General features: G+C 33.2%; 4 protein-coding genes across 5 annotated transcripts; 2 read left to right on the top strand and 2 right to left on the bottom strand.

The window, feature by feature from the left end:
* Positions 1-791: 791 nt before the first annotated feature.
* On the bottom strand, positions 792-1860 carry LOC116338232. The gene is made up of 2 exons (XM_031763361.1): positions 1376-1860; positions 792-1303 (listed from the first exon to the last, which is right to left on the bottom strand). The coding sequence occupies exons 1-2, from the start codon at positions 1721-1723 to the stop codon at positions 917-919; spliced, it is 735 nt and encodes a 244-aa protein (XP_031619221.1). The 5' UTR covers positions 1724-1860; the 3' UTR covers positions 792-916.
* Positions 1861-2082: 222 nt separating this feature from the next.
* LOC116338103 (vacuolar protein sorting-associated protein 16B) lies at positions 2083-4113 on the top strand. Its single transcript, XM_031763173.1, has 6 exons — positions 2083-2252; positions 2309-2435; positions 2524-2899; positions 2967-2994; positions 3085-3789; positions 3858-4113. The coding sequence occupies exons 1-6, from the start codon at positions 2187-2189 to the stop codon at positions 3903-3905; spliced, it is 1350 nt and encodes a 449-aa protein (XP_031619033.1). The 5' UTR covers positions 2083-2186; the 3' UTR covers positions 3906-4113.
* A 2714-nt stretch (positions 4114-6827) lies between these two features.
* On the top strand, positions 6828-9937 carry LOC116338080 (transient receptor potential cation channel protein painless-like). Of its 2 annotated transcripts, none has more exons than XM_031763135.1 (3): positions 6828-7063; positions 7151-8946; positions 9100-9937. In XM_031763135.1, exons 1-3 carry the CDS (start codon positions 6875-6877, stop codon positions 9608-9610), a joined length of 2496 nt encoding a protein of 831 aa, XP_031618995.1. In that variant the 5' UTR covers positions 6828-6874; the 3' UTR covers positions 9611-9937. The 2 variants fall into 2 exon arrangements, with proteins under 2 accessions (XP_031618995.1, XP_031618996.1); XM_031763136.1 differs by having other exon boundaries at positions 6941-7058.
* Positions 9807-16428, bottom strand: LOC116338078 (serine/threonine-protein phosphatase 6 regulatory ankyrin repeat subunit B-like). Its single transcript, XM_031763134.1, has 27 exons — positions 15655-16428; positions 15553-15565; positions 15435-15475; positions 15275-15373; positions 15110-15208; positions 14697-15032; positions 14465-14566; positions 14292-14393; positions 14123-14221; positions 13858-13956; positions 13682-13783; positions 13520-13621; positions 13342-13449; positions 12946-13227; positions 12852-12875; positions 12685-12783; positions 12284-12511; positions 12106-12204; positions 11945-12043; positions 11774-11887; positions 11616-11714; positions 11510-11554; positions 11110-11444; positions 10939-11041; positions 10486-10832; positions 10182-10390; positions 9807-10108 (listed from the first exon to the last, which is right to left on the bottom strand). The coding sequence occupies exons 1-27, from the start codon at positions 15743-15745 to the stop codon at positions 10018-10020; spliced, it is 3567 nt and encodes a 1188-aa protein (XP_031618994.1). The 5' UTR covers positions 15746-16428; the 3' UTR covers positions 9807-10017.
* Positions 16429-16546: the final 118 nt, after the last annotated feature.

Raw genomic sequence — 16546 nt, 5'->3', positions numbered from 1 at the left:
CTTTGGAGTAACGCTATAAGTAAAAGTGATGTACGCGTAGTCGAGAAAAAGAAGAAGACATAAAACTACGTCTGTGCACCGCTTATGGTACCTCCCATACAAAATTTTGGTTTTTGACCCAAACATTTTGGAATACCCCTGATTAGTTACTTTTCTCAAACTTTCAGAATGTTATTTTTTAGAAATAAAAAATCCAAATTTTTGGTGAATTTTGTATGAAAAGTGTGACGAAAATTATTTATATCAGTTTTCTTGTGAATTAAAATGAACAGCAAAAGATATGTTGTAATAAATGTTTGACATGAATCACAGTGCGGAAAAGTTCATCTTACGGATGTAAGACAGTTTATTTTTATTCGTTTTATTTCATTTCGTTATAAAATTAATAAAGTTGATTTAATAAAAATGAATTGAAATTAGATTTTTGTTTTTCGTAGGACTATGTCAATGTACTAAAGTATAAATCTAATTTTTTATATTATATTGAAGTAGCATCATGCGATCATATACGATGGTAATACAAATGGTTTTGAAATTGAAATGATTTTGAACGAAAATTGTGTTTACAACTTTCCGTTTTTTAGTTATGATAATACAAGAAATGGAATACTTATTACACAAAAATATGGAATCAATATTTCGCGGACATTATATTGATATATTTTCAGCCAGATGAATCAGCTCAGCCAGCTTACGCCAGGCGCTGAAATGGAGTGAAAACAATAGAAGTGATTGTTATGGTTATAAAAACACTTACATTGCTACAATCACTTCTATTGTTTTCACTCCATTTCAGCGCCTGGCGTAAGCTGGCTGAGCTGATTCATCTGGCTGAAAATATATCAATATTATGTCTGCTTATTAGACAAAAATATGATATCAAGATTTCGTTCACAGCACAATGGCCTTTTGTTAATCAAAAAACGTTTTGTCCTCGCAATGCGTCGATTTGCATTTGTTGCACTTGAATTTTGAGATCCATGACGAACATGTTTTTTTGATGAATTTCACGTTCGATTTTCATGCGTTCTTCTTCATTTTTGCATTGAATTTGCTTGAGATGCAGTTCATTCTCGGCAATCTTCTTCATCAATGTCCAGTATTCAGCCGACAAACTATTTGCGTCCAAAGATTCGTTTGTTCGGGTACCTCTGGTGACATTGTCGTTACCAATGCGTTCGAGCATGACTACCGGATTCATGTGTTCTGCCAAAAACAGTTGACGCGCGTTTGGTTTTTCCACTTCTTCGACAAGTACATCTTCCGTAGTGTCAATTGGTTCCTTCTTCACTTCCTTTTTCGGCTGTGTAAAATATCAAGAGAGTTTAGTTTTGATTGAAAAGTATGACATATCAATAGTGTACGGTAAACTTACGTTTGGAATGGAGTTGATTGAGTTCAACAAATTGATTGTAGTATCATCTACCTTTGATAGTGGAACAAGTTTTCCATGTCGGCTATAACGCCTTAGTTGTTCATCATAATGTGCTTTTGCCGTACTTTGAAGTCTTGACCAGCATTTTTTCACGCGTATGACTGTTAGCGTTTTTGGCATTCCAGCTTTTACCAAATCATCATAGACTTTTTGCCATGCGGCCGCTTTTTTCGGGTTCACACGTTTCGTGGGATTCAATGCTTCTGGGTTTCGCTTTAATAGTCGGAGCAACGTTAATTTAGCCGGAATACTCCACAAAACATTTCCATCGCTATTTTTTGTCCACATATTTTGAAACTTTTTGTTGAAATTATTTAATGATGAAATACAATAGAACGCTTCAAATATGTCCTGTCATGTAATGATCATTAAAAAAATGTAATCTGAGCTTGAGCATAAATAAGTGGATATATCATATATGAATAGCGGTTATTTCATGTGTATGGGTGTGAGTGTAGTATTTTTTTTTGTTTTTGTTTTGTCCACATTTGTATTCATGCCGTAACAAATGCAAACACATTTACTGTGGTGTAAAAACGTTTTTTCCAAACATGTTCAAAGGTGGCGCTGCGCCGATGTTTACATATTTAGAAATGTCAAGCAACTTAATGTTGACAGATACATATATTTGACAACAATAACATTCCTCAAAACAACTTTTTCATTCCAAAAAAAAACAAGTTTATTTTCATGTAACTCATTCTCTGCATTTATGTACATTGTGTTTTTACAGCTATCGTAGAATATTATTATGGCCGATGATGACTACTGGAACAAATCGAATATACAAAGTTTTAGCTTCGATGAAGATGAAAAGGTATTACCATTGAAATTTATTTAAGTTTAATTCTAATATTCACTTTGATCTAATAGGGTTTTGTGATCAAACACGATCAGAAATTGTTTGTCGACGATAATGTGTCAGAGATTAGTTACGAGCTTCCAGCAAGTAGTGAAGTGCCGTTGCATCTCATTATTTCAGAAAGTAATCTACGGAAAGGTATTTAATTTCATGATTTCTTCAAATAGAGCAGAGTAAATTATTTTCGGAGGTCACAATGTCATTTCTGTCCCCAATTTGTATATAGTGCTTGAGGAGCAATCGCTGAAAGAAACTCCATTACCGAAAACCATTTCAGCCGAAGAAGAGCTGAAAATTCTACGACGTCGTGCACAAGAGAATTTCTCACCGCCACCGGTGTCGTCTGTTATTCGAAAAATGCTACTTAAAAAACCATTTTCGCTGGAATGTTTTCGGGCACTACACGAAAAGAAGAGCCTATTGAACGAAGCGATTCGGTCCGGAAATGGTGATGCAATATTGACTGTGGTTTTATTTTTACAACGAACATTGGAAAAGAAACACTTTCATACCATTATGCAATCACATCCAGAAGCTGTTACGCATTTTATCAACTATTTGGTCATTCGATGTCAAGTGACCGAAGCAAGTGATTTTCTAACGTAAGAATTTCTCTTTAATTTTTTTTTTTGATAAAATCAGTCTTTAGCATGTTTTCTCTTTAATCAGAATGCTTGGAAAATCGAATGAAAATATAGTAAGTTCCGTCTTATAATTATAATCAAGTTTGCTATCATTTCGATACTGACATTGTCAATAACAACGAACGTTCTTTCTTCATAACCAGATTCTCCAGTACGAATCAATAATGAAACTGTGCAAGAGTCCAGATGTTAAAAAGCAAAAACTCAATAAACTCTACAATGAATGCATTGCCCATCAAACAGGAACAATATGCCCTTACTATGGAACAATTGTGACAAATTACATAGCACTACTTGAATGGCAACTAAAGCAGAAAATAAATAATCCAAAATTGATCAATATTTTGGATGTATCGCCTCTAGAAAGTTTATATATTGCTTGTACAAATCACAAATGGACCGACGCTTCGTCTGATTTATCAGTAGCGAATCAATCGAATCCGTACCATTTTGCAGACACGTTCAAAATTGCACAATCTCAGTTTGATTGGGTCACACTCACAGAACGCGCACAGAGTCAGGCTTGGCGTGATTTGGACAAAATTTTCGAGAAAAAGTCCTGGCACTCCCTCAAAACCACAAAATCGTTTGCAATTAGCGTTCCACTTGAAAGAGTCATTTTCCAATTGAATACATTTGATGCTCCTGCTGATGTTTTGAATACATTTCTTGCGCACATTGATGATCCACATCGTCGTCTTGCACTCGCCAAACGTTTCAATGCAGGCAAAAGTATAGTCGATTCACTCGTTGATCTGAAAGATCGCGAAGGACTGGAGAAATTCATTGCTACACTGCATATCCGTGATAATGTTCAAATACACGCCGAAAATGCACTGAAAAATTTTGTAAGTTGTCTTTTTTTTCGAATGAATTCCATGTATATTTACTTTTCTCTGTTTTCTACTTTTTTCAGCAAAAGTCCAAGTGGAAAGCTGACGGTCTTAAATTGTTGAAAAATTAATTATTAATGTTAAAATTATATACATGCAATTTTATAACGCTGAACTATTTTTTTCAGCTAGAGTTTATTTTAAATGTTACTATTTTATGAGCTACATGATACTTTGTTTTATTCAACATGACTATGTTTTTTAAGAATGACGGTGCCTTTTTAAAAGAATGATTAAAATAAAGCGGCTATATTAAATGCGTTAGCGATAAATCGAAAATATATTTTTTATTGTCCTCATTCGCTTTCAGATAATGATACCGTAAACAAAGATATTCGAACAAGTGCTACAATTTTTTTCTAAAAAACGTCGAACATTGAGCTAATCAAACAGTAGAATAATCCAGTCAATAATATACATTGCCATTGAGAATGCCCTACAAATTTTTTGGATTCTACTCGCTTCAAAGTTTGAGTTTGCATCTGAATCAGTACAATATGTGATGTGAGCAATAGGAAAAATATATGTGTCATTTTGAACAACAAACACATTGTTCGCCATTTGAACAACAAACACAATATTAAATTCGTTTTCATTGATATAAACCTTTATTTATAGGCTATCGAATAGCACATTCATTTTACACTGATCGGGCCGTTGTCCTCGATTTTTCTCAGTCCTTTTTTCATGGAAATGCTATTTTTTAAGATGCGAGCCATTTTTATGATTTTTTTCTGCTTGCAAAGCACAATTTTGTCCTTAATCAGATAGTTCTCAACGAATCCTATCGATTTCAACAATAATTGGTTGATAATTGAGCAAGTAATGGAGGTTTAACCTTACGTTTCAGCACTAAATTTTACGAATAATGGCTCTAAGACACCTTCCAAAGAAGATCCTACCATACAAACACCCTTTTATCAAAGTACAGAAGATCATTTAAATCAATGCAAAAGAAACTCCTAGCACTTGATTCGTGGTTCGATTTGGCGATGAATGTTTCACTGTCCAAAATGATGAATTTTTCAATGCAACATGCTACAGGGTGAAGTAAACACCAGATTTTTGACACCCTGATTCCTAATGATCGTGTCAAAATCTATTGTTTTGGTTCTAATTTGGATGTACTGTAAACATAAGAATCACCAAAAATGAATGTTTCCTTGACCAACCCTGTTTTTGGCACTTGGTGACCGTTTTGAAAGATTGGGAATTCGACCGGACTGTTTGCTTTTTCTAGAATCTCTACATTCATATTAAATCCATGAAAGACGATACATCAATCGAAGACAGATTGGTTCATCTTTAGACACATGCAGAATTGGTTTTGAAGTTAGCTGTCTTTAATTACTGCCTTAAAATTACTTTATTACACAATAAATAAAAATCGTCTTAAAATAAGTAAAACTCAATAAGTTTCAATTTGAACTAATAATAAATATTTCGAACTGAAAATAATCGAACCAAAGTTCGCTGAAAATAAAAATCTTTCAATCAACAATTGATTATTCAAATTGAAATAGTACCAAGAAAATAAAGATCAAATACTACACATTACCGGTAAAATGGTTTTTTTTTTTTTTTGCTACTTTCCAAATTTTCAGTAAGTAAATGGCTGCAGTTCCAAATCGCACTCTGGATTCATCTTTATTTGAATCTTTTTAAATGAAACCATATTGGTCGCAGATGTGCGCATGTAATTCGACCGGATTTCCGCATAAATTTTAGCATTTCAACGTCGACGGTTCAAACACAAAAATATACTATTTTAGATTCACATGAAAGTTGCGAAAACTGTTCTCATACAGATGTATATACATTTCTGCAACAATATCATGACAACATCATAGATAATATTCTTAAATGTATAATAATACGTAGCAGTATTGATGCGCTTGTAACTATCTAATGCTGTCTTTTCGCTCGTTTTCTCTTTCTATCATCTGGTGCAGATGATGTTTTATTATCTTTAATGTTTTAGTTAAAGATCTTTTCGGTGAGAATTCCCCGGAATTTTGAATCGAATCCCAAATATTTTAATGATCAAGTCATATATACTTTTTGAAGTTTAAGATGGGCTTAGTACAAGCCTAATGCCAAGAATACATATTTAATGCCACTTAATGCGCACTGCATAAATATTAATATTAACCATATCGTCATCTTTGTATCTCTTTTGCACGCGCAGTGCACATGGAGTCATAGCTACGGTCAACTGTGCACACATATTCGAAGAAGACGTGTATGTATTTTTGGAGTAATGAATAATTTTTATTGTTATCGAACATATGAATGCCTGAGAAAAATCATGACTCAAATATTATTTTGTTTCACTCTTGCGTGTTCAAATTTTATGATTCAAATTTTCCTACATTCGGGATATTTTTTTTATGTTTCAATGGAATTTTTTTCTCATGAATCGATCGTGTGAGTTGTTTTATAAAGTTTCACTCTTTGTAATGCACATTTTTCTGAATCATATTTTTTTTGAAAATTAGAAATGATTTGAGTCATGATTTTTCTCAACCATTCATATTATGTCAATATCAATGGATAACTTTCTATTGTAATTCAAAACGTCATTTTTAGTAAACGTATGAATCGTAGATTTGAAGAAAGTGAAATTGATCCGTAGCAAACACTGGATTTTATCCATCGAAAAAAAGCCAGTATCGGATAAAATGCGCGTGAAAATGTGTCAGTAGACGAGAAATAATCGATGTCAAGGCACATAAATGTATGAATTCACATAGCGCTTGTTCGTCTAACTAGTGGTCGTCACTTGATTTTCTTTTCGCATCACTTTTCTTACATTCTTTTATTTTGTAATACAATGGTTCGACAAATGTGATGTCTATTTATAAATCTATCGTCATAGCTATCTATCTCAGTGATGTTCACTTTAAATTTCATACGTATGTTTCTCTTCCTTGCTTTTCTCGTCTTAATTTAAAATAAATAAAAATAGGTATTCGAGAGAAGAGTGTGTTGAAAATCTGACATGTAATTTTAGTTTGTGCATGGGTTTCAATCGGTGAAAATGGAAAAATGTCAGGATTTTGCGTTAGATTCTTTTCTAGAAGAACTAGAAGTGTTCCGATGGAGACTTTACATTGCAAAAGATGAAAGTCCCACCGAGAGAGCGAATTTATTTGAAGAGGCTTGTTCAAAACAAATCTCCGAACTATTCATCGAAGAATGTTTGATTGCTGGCTGTTCTATGAGTACGGTATACAAAATAGCGTTAATTTAAAATTAAAATTTTCATTTATTGTCGAAAAGTTATTGAATTTATTCGAATAATTTTGTATTTTAGCTCAGCCATGAGGCAAAAGTGATGGTGAAAAAATTAATGGATAAAGGAGACATGTTGCCGTCAATTCAACGCGACGATGATAAATTTTGGGACTTTAGCCGTCTTCGAATGTGTCTACTGTATGGAAATGAAACGCTATTTATAAATGCTTTGAAATTGATCGCACGAAAGAGCCCGGCAAAACTGAAGGAAATTATTGCGATTAGTGGCGATTTACTCAACATAGCCGCTGCAAATCATTTAACATTGACAATTGAAACATTGGTATCGTTGGGCGGAAAAGTTGAATATGCAGCATTTTTATCGGCTTGTAAAACGGGATCGTGGCAATCGTTGGAGACATTGATGCCACATTTGGATTTAGAAGAAAATAAAATGCCTTTACTACGGGAGCTATATATTGCGGCACGCAGTGCAGATGAGAAAAATCGTGAAAATTTCGAAAAATGTTATGATTTACTGCTTAATAACAGCCATTTTAATGTAAATTCAATGGATTCGCATGGTCGTTCAGCCATGTATTATGTTGCTAATTTACCGAAGAAAATCGATCAGTTTCTTGAAATGGGCACGTATATTGGAATGCAAAATGGATCAACAACGCCAAACGTATCGTTTATTGCGCCTGCCGCACTTGAAGCTCATTTTAACAATTGCGTGAATTTCGTTCAAAGTGAAGATAATAAGAAAGTCACATACATTGAATTCGACTACAAAAATTTGATTGCACCGCGAAACCGAAATGACAATATTGTCATGCCAAATGAAATGACGGCCATTGAATTTATATCCGAAAATATCGATTACAAATATTTACTCGTACATCCTCTCATCTGGAGTTTCATTTCACTAAAATGGCGTCAATTGGCATTGATTCGTAATATTGATTGTGCCCTTTATGTTCTATTCGCATTGTCAAATTTGTGCTACGTTTTGGCCCTATACGGAAAGGCTCCACAAGATATAACAAACATATTCTTTATCCTAACCGGAAATTTGACATTTTACGTAGCAATACGAAGAATAGTCCATTTACTATTTTGCAACAATGAGTATCGCAAACGTTTGATCAACTATTTTCATTGCTATCAAACATTTCAGGTGATTGTTTCTGTGAGTTTGGTTCACTATCTGCAAGATATCAATCCTGTAATTCCTGCGATGTGCGTTTTACTAATTACATGCGAGCTTTTCGTATTGGCCGGTTCAATATTTTGGACATTTTCTCTGTACTACGTCATGTTTTTGAGCATTGCATGGAGCTCAATGAAGAGTTTAATGGTGTATATTGTACTTTTGCCCTCGTTTATAATATCATATTGGTTGATGATAAAAAATAAACCAGCAGACACTGATGACACATACAAATATCAATTCTTCGATTATATGCGACAATCATTGATGGACTCCAATTCGACAGAAATCGGTGTCAACGAAGAGAAATTGGACCATTTTAAGAAAAGTTTCTTTGGTTTAATGCGCAAGTATATTGAAGACGACGATGAAAGTAGCAAACATCCAGATACGTCTAGTGTTGTGTTATCTCTAATGCAAGCCATTATTGGATGGCATCGAGATGTGGACTCCAAAATTGCAAGCGTCGATTGGTCATTTTTGGGATTGCTTATCGTTTTGATCTCGTTGGTTTCAATCATTAATATGAATTTGGTGAACAGTCTTGCTGTTACTGGTACACAAGCCATTCAATCCAAATCGGAACTCACCTGTTTAACGCAACGAGTCCATCTATTGGTCCAATACGAAGAGGCACTGACTAATCGAAAGCATTGGTTTTGGTAAGTTAAACATCACATTTGTAACTCACTCTCACTCTCTATCTCTCTCTCTCTCTCTCTCTCTCTCTCTCTCTCTCTCTCTCTCTCTCTCTCTCTCTCTCTCTCTCTCTCTCTCTAAATATTAATAATTGGCCTTTTCCTTGCAATTCACAGGCAAACGTTTAAGAACACTCCTCTTATGCGATTGTTCTACTTTTTTGCCCAATTTGATGTATTGGAGAAAGTGCGATACGATAATCATCGGAAAGTGTACACTGGTCCAGGGAATGAAATAATATATCGCATAACGTCACAAACAAAAAGTACCAAACACGGTGACGTCGGCATTGTATCGAAGGCATTGTTTACTTCACAGAAGAAGGGATCTCAAGTCGGTCTTTACTCAGACGAAAATGAAGACGCAGCAGAATCAAAAAGTTGTTGTTCAAATCTTTGGGGAAAAATTATTGGCATTTTCTTCAATAAAACTGATCGAATGAATCCGCAAATTGTTGAAAATGCTCGTAATGTCATCGACAGAAGAAAAGACGACCTAAAGGAAAAGCTTGATATAGACACTTGCATTCATCGCATTGATAAACTAGACTCGGCTATTGTTAGCATAGGAAAGAAGCTGGATGTAATGATGAAGTCTAAAAATCCTGTCGGCGTCAGTGGCAAATAGTTTAAGTAAGCGTTGAAATTGTCATGTCATAGAAAAACTAAAAAGCTTAAATCCAGTCTTAATAAAAAAAATATTACTACAAGACGCGTACTGCACTCCTTTATCAGAATTTCTCGCTGGTGCTGGTTCTTATAAGCACTGTTTCACTCATATGAAAATGTTCATGCCATTCATTGAGTTTTGGGTTTTACGAAATCAAATTTTTATTCAAATTGTCACATACATTGTTAATAAAGTATAAATAAATATGAAGGCTGACAAACAAGAAGAGTTTGGAATTTTGAATAAGAAATCCATTCTTGTTTATCAGTGTCTTGGAATTTGAAATCTTTTGAATAGTTTTTTTTTATCGTTTCGCTTCATCAATATGCTGTTCACTGGTCGAAATATTTAGATCCGTTATCATTTTAAAGTAATTGATGCAACCATTTCTCCAAAGAATCAAATGTAGGACGTGATTCAGGATTAATGCGCCAACAATGATGCATTATTTCATATCTGAAAATATTTTCATTAAACAATTTCGATTAAAAAATTTATTATAAAAATTATTTTTCAATTTGATGCATACACATTATCGTTGGCATAATGGGGTTTTTCCATAGTATATCCATTCTGGATTTCTCGTTTGAGCTGATAAATATCGATGTCTTGATAGGGTGTTTCACCGAATGAATAAAGTTCCCACAGTAAAATTCCAAATGACCAAACGTCTGATTTTGTTGTTAATATTCTATTTTGCATCGACTCAATGGAGAGCCATTTGTAGTCAAGTTTACCCTGTAAATTTTTCGACCAAAATAAACCAAATATATCAATTAAAAAAATTATTGCATCTCTGTTTTTCATCAAATTGAATTTCAATTCGATTTTACCTCTTTTTCAGAAATGTATGCATCAACTTTATTCATTGACCTGGCCAATCCAAAATCGCTAATTTTCACAATATTTCCATCGGTGAGAAAAATGGAACGTGCGCATAAATTTCCATGCACAATATTTTGTGCAGCTATAAATTGCATTCCATGCGCTACTTGATGTGACCAAGAAGCCAAATCGTTTTGTGTTACCGAACGGGGTGAAGCAAATCCGGCGGTTCTACTCTTTGACATTTGCACTGTATTACTGTCGATTATTTGATTTTTTACATTTTTATGATGCTTCTCCAGAACATCTTTTAAATTACCGTATCGACAATATTCAACAATCACCATCAGTTCATCTGTCACAAAATTAAAAAAAAAAATATTTTCATATGAAATTTAGTCGATTCTATTCTGTATTTTTTTGTTTTGTTTTTTTTTTTTATTTTTTTTTTTTTTTATTACGGCTGGCAATATTTTCGCTGACAATTCCAAACAAGTTGACCAAATTCAAATGTCCTCGGCAATACATCATAACCTTCAATTCAGAGCCCAAAGATAGCAGCATCTAGAAAAATAATGAAAAACAATTCATCGTAAGACATCTCCCATTTACTTCGGTGTGGCAAATCCAACCTTCTGTGATTCAATAAGACTTGCTGCATCCGAATTACTTCCTTTAACTACTTTAATAGCGACCATCGTTACAGTCTCGTGTGGTAGAATTTTGTGTGCATAACCCTTGTAAACCATTCCAAATACACTTTTACCAATCTGTGTGCTTAGCTTCACTTGATTTTGTGGAAATATATACTTTTCTAACAAATCGGTCAATTTTAAGCCAGTATCACTGTCAGTGGCTTCTTTTTCAAATAATTTATGGAAAAATAGGGCGATGAAACACATCAATGGAAAAAGCAACATGAAAATCACCAATATAAAAATGTGGAAAAGTCGCGCTTGACTTTGCCCTAGATTCGAGAAATTTTTTAAAAAATTAGCATACACTCATTTTAGAAATACGAAAATTTGTTACTATCTGATTCGTCTTTGGTCAAAAGGTCAACAATCTCATTTTGTTCTGTGGAAAATGAATATAATTTTAATAAATTATTATTATTTTTTCTTCTTCAAATAATTACTGTGTTGCTGTGCAAAATCGATTAGGGTTTTTTCGCTATCATCTGGAATAGTTAAGTCAGCTCCATTTTTAAGGAGTTCTTTAACAGCGTCAGAATTGCCTGTAGTATAAAATTGTATAAGATTTTAACAAAGGTGGCAAAGTAAAGTTGTATAATACCATTTTTAACTGCCAACATGACAGCTGTTTCATTATTCTCGGTTTTTGCATCGATGGTTTTTGCTTTGATGATAGCCTCATGACTCAATAACATTTTTACAATATTTGAGTGACCTAATTTTAAGTATAATTCTTTGAATGTACAACATTTTCAGTAAAATTGTCAAGTACCATTTTTGGCTGCATAATGCAATAGCGTCCATTTATTTTTGTCTTCAACTGTAGCTTGTCCATCTCTATTGATCAACATTTCAACAATTTCATCGAAACCTGCACCAAAAAAAAAAGTAATAATATACATCAAATTCAACGAAGTTTGAAAATCGGTTTACCTTTTTCGGCGGCCAACAGAATTAAATCTCTTTTGCCAGCGTATTTGATATTTGGATTTTTAGAATGCCTGAGAAGGATTTTTGCAGTATTTTGGTGTCCTTAAGGTAAATTATTGTTTACATTTTCGTTGAAATTCATATGAATATTGAATTTAGTTGAAAAAAAAAATCTACAAACCATTCAAAATAGCGAGAGAAAGTGCTGTATCATTGGACTTATCTTTTAGATTTATATCAGCATTTTTTTCTAACAACGTTCTAATAACCGGATCGTATCCAATTTCGGCAGCCAAGTGAAGGGGAGATCTTTTGTCGTTATCGATAACGTTAACTGCATGATGATCGTTCTCTCCATTATTGGCGTCAGATAGCAAATTTAATAACCATTTGATAAATTCCACATTGCCTTTTATAAATAAATTTGTTTTTAATTTTCTGACGTTCAATTAAATCGAAGAGAAAATTAAGTGGTGCGAACAAAAAATCCCTTGAAATGAAGACGTGATTAAAGCCAAAAGAAAGGGCTTTTCGGAAACTTTCGTAAGGGATTTTTTGTCCGCGCCGATCCAAATAACTTACGGAAAATAACAGCTCTGTGAAGAGGCGTTTGACCATGTTTATCTGTGGCACTAACATTGGCACCATGAGAAGATAGAATCTTTCCAACACTTACAAAACCTACAGAAATAAATGTGTCAAAAGCTTGTTCAAAAGCGTAAACTTAATACGAAATTATCGGTATTTACCTCTTTCTGCGCATATATGAAAAACTTTAAATTTTGAAATCATTTATAAATGTTTATTTGATCTTTTTTTTTATTGTTTAAAAATTTAAATTACCGGTTTTTCCTAGTGCGTCCACATCATTAAGACTAAGATCTTCATCTTTATGATTAACCAAAAGTTTAACAGCTTTTTCATTGCCATTTAAAACCGAATGAAATAGCGGCGTCCAATCATTTCGATTTCTTACGTCCACCATTGCATCATATTTGATTAAAAGTTTTATAATATTTTCATGTCCTCCAAGAGCAGCATAATGTATCGGAAACTCGAAATCATAGTTTATAGCATTGGCATCGGAACCATTACTAAGGAGAATCTTCGTGAGATCGTAATAGCCTAAACATGATAATATTCGATTTTGAATACCTTTTTTTCATCTTCACTTCATTTTGTGTTTTGTAGATTTTTATGTGTTTTAATTCAAAATACAACTTGTTTTATCTTTCTTACCACCTTCCGCAGCCAAATGAAGCGGAATATTGCCTGAGTTGTCCGGAATATTGATGATTTCACTGATTGGATGATTTTTGATTAACCATTCCATAACATGTATGCGTCCTTTATATTGAAATTGGAAATCAGTTTATTCTTTTTTATAACGAAAACATGAATTGATGTGAATTCATACCATGTTGAGCAGCTGTATGGAGAAGGGACCGACCATCTCTATCTGTAGCGTTTATATTGGCACCTTTCTCGACCAACCACTTGAAAGTTTCCATGTCACCTCCTAAAATTTAGTATAACATCAGCTTATATGTACAGAACACTTAAAATATTGAAAATATACCTTTTTCGATAGACAAATGCAAAGTCGACTTGCCATCTTTACTGATATTATTTATGTCATTATCTTTTATCAACAATTCGAGAATTTTTACATGTCCTAGAGCTGCGATTGTAAGAGAACCAATTTGATTTGATTAACAACACTTATTTGCGGCACTCGAAAGAGCTAAAAACTACCTTCTTCAACAGCAATATGAATTGGAAACATATTGTTTTCATCCGCTACATTGACATTGGCGCCATGATTGATGAGCAATTCCGCGAACTCAAACTGACCTAAATAAGTGATCATCATCGATAGATCCACAAAGAAATTGAAATTATGAAATTAAAATCATAGCAAAAAATATGCCATTTCAAATGCAAAAAAAAGGTGTATGTCTGTCGACCGTTTTTGCCATCATTTGAACAATAATTAAATGCATTTAACTTCCAAATTTACCATATTTGACTGCATAATGCAGTGGAGTTTGATTCTCATTAGTTCTTGCATCTTTATTGGCTTTATTTTTGATGAAGCATTCGCCGAGCTTTTTATGACCTACGACATATATATCATTAAAATAGATTATCTTGTTTCGATTGGATACTACTTCGATAAGTTAGCTTACCTTTTTGAGCGGCTACATGTAACGGTGTTTCACCTTTATTATTACTGACATTAATGCGTGCACCTCTTCTGATGAGAAACTCAGCTAGTTCAGCATCATCGCCTATGGAATAAATTAAGACGTTTTATTATAAAAACGGAGATGATTAGACTTACTTATTCGACTATATTTACCGCCAAAACGTGTAACGAAAAACAAAATGGTTTCACCAACTTTATTTACAACATTGACTTCAGCTTTGTTCTCAATCAACTTTTGAAAGACTTTTTGACGATCTAAGAAAAATATCAGAAAATAAAGAAGATTTTAAAGTAAATTTAAATTTAGACTACTCATGATATTATTTGCTTGATTTATTTGCGTAATGTCAGAATGAGTAAATCTGCAAGAATTCTATTTGATTACCTTTGCCTGTCCCATATGCAGCATATATAATTGGAGTATCCCCGGCCCAATCTGGGAAATTCACATTCTTCCCAGCTCCTTTCTCAAGCAACAATTTAACCATATCCAGATTACCTGTAGCACATGCAAAATCAAGTGGAGTTGTATTATCACTTGCAACCGAATTAACGCTGATATTTTTTTGCAACAAAATGTCAAGCATTTCGGTATTTTTTGCCTTTCGATTCATAGCCACGTAGTGAAGCACACTCATTCCCATTGTGTCAGTGACATCTATATAAGGAATACTTCTACTATCATGCTCTTGAATCAAGAATTTGAAGATTTCAAAGTGACCTATTTAAAAAAAAAAAGAATTTGAATAATTTCAACATACAAATTGAAAAATAATAATAATAGATCTTTCTCTTTACCATTTTGTGCGGCAAAATGAATCGGCAATTTTCCATAGTTATCCGTCACATTAATGTCTGCTTGTTTCGAAACGAGCAATCTGATGATATTCTCAAGACCTAAATAACAAAATAAAAAACATTAAAAATTTCGTTTTAAAATGAAATATGATGTAGGAATATGACCTCGCTTAGCAGCCAAATGTACCGGTCTTATACCAAAGTAGTTTTTGGCATTCTTATCCGCACCCTTATTTATCAGATTTTTTACATTCACAAAATTATCTACAAGTACATAAATATATGAAGATTATTATTTGTATTTCTAATTATGACATAAATTTACCATCGAGCACCGCTTCATGTAACGGGGAATTCCCTTCAGATCTTTGCATAAAATAAACCAATAAAAGATTAAGCTTTGTTTAGAAATCGAGATCACAAATTGTGACAACATTACTCACTGATCATTTTCATCTGAAATAGCGGAAGAGAGAACGAAAGAATATAATTAGAACCAATTCTTTTCAACTAGAATATGTGTGTATAAAATCGTTTCCACATACCCATAAATACACTATTAAATGAGGTTATGTAAAAAAATACACACAAAACGATGAACAGTTTCATTTTTTTAGTTCTTTCAGCAGTATGCATGTGATCAATTATCGTGTTAAATATGAACAGAAAACACTTTATTGATTCGGTTTCGTGTGTATGAGTTGTATAGAATAATTCACATAATTTCCTTATAATTTCTAAGCAGTCGAATAAATTGCACAGAGGCGCTCACTACTTTCTATACTGCTCTTTGGTTCGGGGCTTTTTTTTTGTTGAAAAATTCTACGATGGCACAAATATATCAGCCACTGTATTGATTGATTTTAAACCTGACTAATTAGTCACCAATTAATTTGAATCAACAATTTATGGTGAAACGAAATTAACATTTTTTCCGCGGAAAATAATCTCACCAATTGAACGAATAATTAAAAAAAATAATAATATTAGAGCGGTTCACAAATCACTGGACATTTTCTTATATTTTATGGTTTATTGATGAAATTATTCACTTAAAGCATAAAACAATTCCAATTTAAAAATGAAAGTGTTTAAATTATTATCCTCAGGCGAATTTTCAAAGTCAATTTGTTCAGAGTTAGGCTACGAATATTTCGCTCACAACTTCTTAAAAGCGAATCTACATTGAAAATAAACTATTTTGGGATCTGTCTACATTTAATCAGCCGCTAGGCATGTAGTTATTAGGCAAGTAGCTAGTCTACACACGTGCATCTATTTTTAAAAATGTCCACTCAAAATGCGAAAAAGATTTACAATGACGAAAGCGAAATCTTAGACATTCAACACTAACGAAAATATCAAATCTTATTTTCGATTGTCCGTGATACCAAATTTATGACGAAAATCACACTGCATTTGCAAGAAAAAAGCGAA

Source organism: Contarinia nasturtii, unplaced genomic scaffold, assembly GCF_009176525.2.
Source record: "Contarinia nasturtii isolate CC-2019 unplaced genomic scaffold, AAFC_CNas_1.1 Cnas_scaffold_350, whole genome shotgun sequence".
Classification (NCBI taxonomy): Eukaryota; Metazoa; Arthropoda; class Insecta; order Diptera; family Cecidomyiidae; genus Contarinia; species Contarinia nasturtii.
Note: the sequence above shows the minus strand (reverse complement) of the source record. Positions and strands in the feature narration are given on the sequence as shown.

What these genes read in the sequence shown, in the direction of transcription:
- LOC116338232 (XM_031763361.1), bottom strand. Translation starts at nt 1,723, where the DNA reads ATGTGGACAAAAAATAGCGATGGAAATGTTTTGTGGAGTATTCCGGCT. An exon ending in CAATCAACTCCATTCCAAAC is followed by an intron (nt 1,304 to 1,375) that starts GTAAGTTTACCG and finishes TATTTTACACAG; the next exon opens with CCGAAAAAGGAAGTGAAGAA.
- LOC116338103 (XM_031763173.1), top strand. Translation starts at nt 2,187, where the DNA reads ATGGCCGATGATGACTACTGGAACAAATCGAATATACAAAGTTTTAGC. An exon ending in GAAAATCGAATGAAAATATA is followed by an intron (nt 2,995 to 3,084) that starts GTAAGTTCCGTC and finishes CTTCATAACCAG; the next exon opens with ATTCTCCAGTACGAATCAAT. An exon ending in AAAATGCACTGAAAAATTTT is followed by an intron (nt 3,790 to 3,857) that starts GTAAGTTGTCTT and finishes TACTTTTTTCAG; the next exon opens with CAAAAGTCCAAGTGGAAAGC.
- LOC116338080 (XM_031763135.1), top strand. Translation starts at nt 6,875, where the DNA reads ATGGAAAAATGTCAGGATTTTGCGTTAGATTCTTTTCTAGAAGAACTA. An exon ending in CTGGCTGTTCTATGAGTACG is followed by an intron (nt 7,064 to 7,150) that starts GTATACAAAATA and finishes TTTGTATTTTAG; the next exon opens with CTCAGCCATGAGGCAAAAGT. An exon ending in AATCGAAAGCATTGGTTTTG is followed by an intron (nt 8,947 to 9,099) that starts GTAAGTTAAACA and finishes TGCAATTCACAG; the next exon opens with GCAAACGTTTAAGAACACTC.
- LOC116338078 (XM_031763134.1), bottom strand. Translation starts at nt 15,745, where the DNA reads ATGCATACTGCTGAAAGAACTAAAAAAATGAAACTGTTCATCGTTTTG. An exon ending in TGCATATGGGACAGGCAAAG is followed by an intron (nt 14,567 to 14,696) that starts GTAATCAAATAG and finishes TATTTTTCTTAG; the next exon opens with ATCGTCAAAAAGTCTTTCAA. An exon ending in TCATATATGCGCAGAAAGAG is followed by an intron (nt 12,784 to 12,851) that starts GTAAATACCGAT and finishes TTATTTCTGTAG; the next exon opens with GTTTTGTAAGTGTTGGAAAG.